Source organism: Zingiber officinale, chromosome 11B (genome assembly GCF_018446385.1).
Source record: "Zingiber officinale cultivar Zhangliang chromosome 11B, Zo_v1.1, whole genome shotgun sequence".
NCBI lineage: Eukaryota > Viridiplantae > Streptophyta > Magnoliopsida > Zingiberales > Zingiberaceae > Zingiber > Zingiber officinale.
In genome coordinates this window covers 32,491,167-32,494,545 of record NC_056007.1, presented here as the reverse complement: position 1 = coordinate 32,494,545, position 3,379 = coordinate 32,491,167, and the positions used below count along the sequence as shown (strand labels likewise).

The 3,379-nt window shown below is 41.7% G+C and overlaps 1 protein-coding gene across 1 annotated transcript; it reads left to right on the top strand.

The window, feature by feature from the left end:
* The first annotated feature begins 651 nt into the window (after positions 1-651).
* Positions 652-2,917, top strand: LOC122033873. The gene is made up of 2 exons (XM_042593028.1): positions 652-2,292; positions 2,663-2,917. The coding sequence occupies exons 1-2, from the start codon at positions 652-654 to the stop codon at positions 2,915-2,917; spliced, it is 1,896 nt and encodes a 631-aa protein (XP_042448962.1).
* The last annotated feature ends 462 nt before the right edge of the window (positions 2,918-3,379 follow it).

Below are 3,379 nucleotides of genomic sequence, written 5' to 3'. Positions count from 1 at the left end.
GTTGCTGGGTCTCGCGGCATTGTTCGTCGAGGTTCGCATCATCTTTGGTATCAGAGCCAAGTTCCAAATCAGGTTTATCTATCTTTCCTAGTGTTTATTTTATTTTTATCATCACAATCTTGTTATCTTCATCTACTTTCTAGTATTGTTGCAAAAAAAAAAAAAGGAAGAAAAAAAAAAGAACAGAAAAGAAAGACAAAAAAAAAGAAAGAAAAGAGCAGAAAAGAAATGGAAGAACAAAGATCATTTGATTTGTTTTGATTGCATCTCGTGACGTGATTCCGTTTCCATTTGCACGTTTCTTTTCAACTTCGTTTACCATCTCCATTGTGCTGCTTTGATTTGATTTTCTCTATCATATCATCATTCTGTTTGCTTCATATCTTCTTTCCATCATTCCTTGATTGATATCGTAACCTCGATCCAACTGAGCCTAGAATCGGTATTCTGAGTTTGTTGGGTTGAATAAGTGTTTGCTTGTTTTGACTTGCTTAGTTTCTCTAGAACTTTTTGGAAGAAAACAAATGAGCAGAGAGAACTCAATTTTCTGAGTGAAACACGAGTGTTTTTGTGACATCCAACCAAGTGCAAATACGTGAGGGAGTGAGTGAGGATCCTCCTTTGTTCATAATATTTCAGTTGCAGCTCACTATGTCTCGAGAGCACGGTGGCAAGGTTGATCCAAGTGATGGAGGAGGGGCTGATCAGACTACAATCATGCGGGCTATGCAGCAACAATTTGAGCGCATGAATGTCATGTTCAATGAGATTCGAGATCGGTTGGATAGGCATGAGGATCGGCTCGAACAACTTCAGCAAGAGCCATTACCTAGGCATCGGAGACCCGACCAGCGGCCACATTTTGCTCCAAATGTCCCAGATGATGACTATGATGATGGGGCGAGCAATGAACTGGTCTCCAATGCTACTTGGAGGAGGGCTAGGGCTATCAGACCCGAAAGGCCAAGGCATGTTCAAAGGCAACACCGAGAAAGGGAAGTCGTAGATCGTAACATGGGCACCATCAAGCTGTCCATTCCTCCATTTCAAGGTAAAAATGACCCTGATGTTTATATTGAATGGGAGAGGAAAGTTGAGCTGGTATTCGATTGTCACAATTACTCGGAGGAGAAGAAAGTGAAGCTTGCTCCGGTGGCTTTTACCGATTATGCCATTATATGGTGGGATCAGCTGACCCTGAGTAGACGTCGAAACCGTGAGCTTCCCATCGACAATTGGGAGGATATGAAAGCTGTTATTAGAAGAAGGTTTGTTCCATCTCACTATTATCGGGACTTACATTTGAAATTGCAAAGTCTGAAGCAGGGGTCCATGACTGTGGAAGACTACCACAAGGAGATGGAGATAGCCTTGATTCGGGCTAACATTGAGGAGGACCGAGAGGCGACCATAGCTCGGTTCATTTGTGGCCTGAACCGTGAGATTACCAATATTGTTGAGCTGCATCACTACGTGGAGCTTGACGATGTGGTACACATGGCAATGAAAGTTGAAAGACAACTCAAGAAAGGAGTGCGATCATCTTCCAAGTATGAGGCTATGAGTTCATCCCCTTGGAAGCAGAAGTGGGGATCATCAAAACCAACTGAGAAAGAAGTTTCAAAATCAAAGGGAGAGACGAATGTGGCCAAGACACAACCTAGCAACAAAGATAGGGGTAACTCATCTTCCCAACCTCAAAGAAATCGTGACATCAAATGTTTTCGTTGTTTAGGATCAGGACATATTGCTTCTCAATGCCCAAACAAGCGATCAATGATCATATTGGATAATGGGGAGATCAAAACTGAAGAGGAAGATGAAGGAAATGAGTCCACTCCATCAGTTGAAGATACTAGTGATGTTGAGCTTGCTGTTGATGGCCAAGCTCTTGTTGTGCTGAGAGTTCTCCATATGCAAGCCAAAGAAGACGATGACGGGCTGCAAAGGGAGAACATCTTCTACACCAGCTGCCATGTGAAAGATCAGGTATGCGGTTTGATTATTGATGGTGGCAGCTGTGTTAATGTGGGAAGCAAGTTAATGGTGGACAAGCTTGGTCTACCTACCTTGAAGCATCCAAAGCCATATAAACTCCAATGGCTCAATGACAGTGGAGAAATGAAGGTAACCAAGCAGGTCCTTATTTCATTTACGATTGGAAGGTACACGGATGAGGTTCTGTTTGATGTTGTACCCATGCAAGCTAGCCATTTGCTTCTTGGAAGACCGTGGCAATTTGATAGACGGACCACACATGATGGGTATAAGAACCGCTACAGCTTCAGCAAGGTTGGTAGGAACATTATACTTGCACCTTTGACACCTCGTCAAGTATTTGAGGAACAACTCTAGATTAAAAAGTCCGTTGCAGCAAGAGGAAAAGGTGTGGCTGAGATAGAAAAAGAAAATGAGAGTGAAAATGAAAAAAAAGATGGTGGACTAAGAATGAAAAAAGAGAGTGGAAAAAAAAGAAAAGATTGAGAGTTCGACCTTGAAAAAGAAAGAAGAAAGAAAAATGAGCTTCTATGCAAAAGAAAGAGAGATCAAAAGTGCTTTGAACTCCGATAGACCGATGATCTTGTTTCTATACAAGGAGGCCTATCTTTCTTTGGCTGACCATAATGTTTCTTTGCCTAGTGCTGTGATGTCTCTTTTGCAGGATTTTAAGGATGTCTTTTTCGAGGATACGCCACCTTGGTTACCACCCAAAAGAGGAATCGAGCATCAAATTGATCTCATTCCAGGAGCTTCCATTCCAAATCGACCAGCATATCGAAGTAGTCCAGAAGAGACCAAAGAGCTTCAAAGGCAAGTCGAAGAACTTATGACCAAAGGACATGTTCGTGAAAGCATGAGTCCCTGTGCTGTGCCTGTGCTGCTGGTTCCAAAGAAAGACGGGACTTGGAGGATGTGAGTGGATTGACGAGCTGTAAACAAGATAACGGTAAAGTATCGTCACCCTATTCCTCGCTTAGATGGCATGCTTGATGAATTACAAGGATCCACTATATTTTCTAAGATTGATTTGAAGAGTGGGTATCATCAAATTCGAATTAAGGAAGGAGATGAGTGGAAAACATCTTTTAAGACAAAACAGGGGCTATATGAATGGTTAGTGATGCCATTTGGATTGACGAATGCTCCTAGCACATTTATGCGTCTCATGAACCATATGCTACGTGCATTTATTGGAAAATTTGTTGTTGTTTATTTTGATGACATTCTGATCTATAGCAAGAGTTTACATGACCATATTGATAATTTGAAATGTGTACTTGAAGCTTTGAGGCATGAAAAATTATTTGCTAACCTTAAGAAATGCAACTTTTGCATAGATAGGGTTGTTTTCCTTGGATTTGTTGTTAGTTCCAGAGGC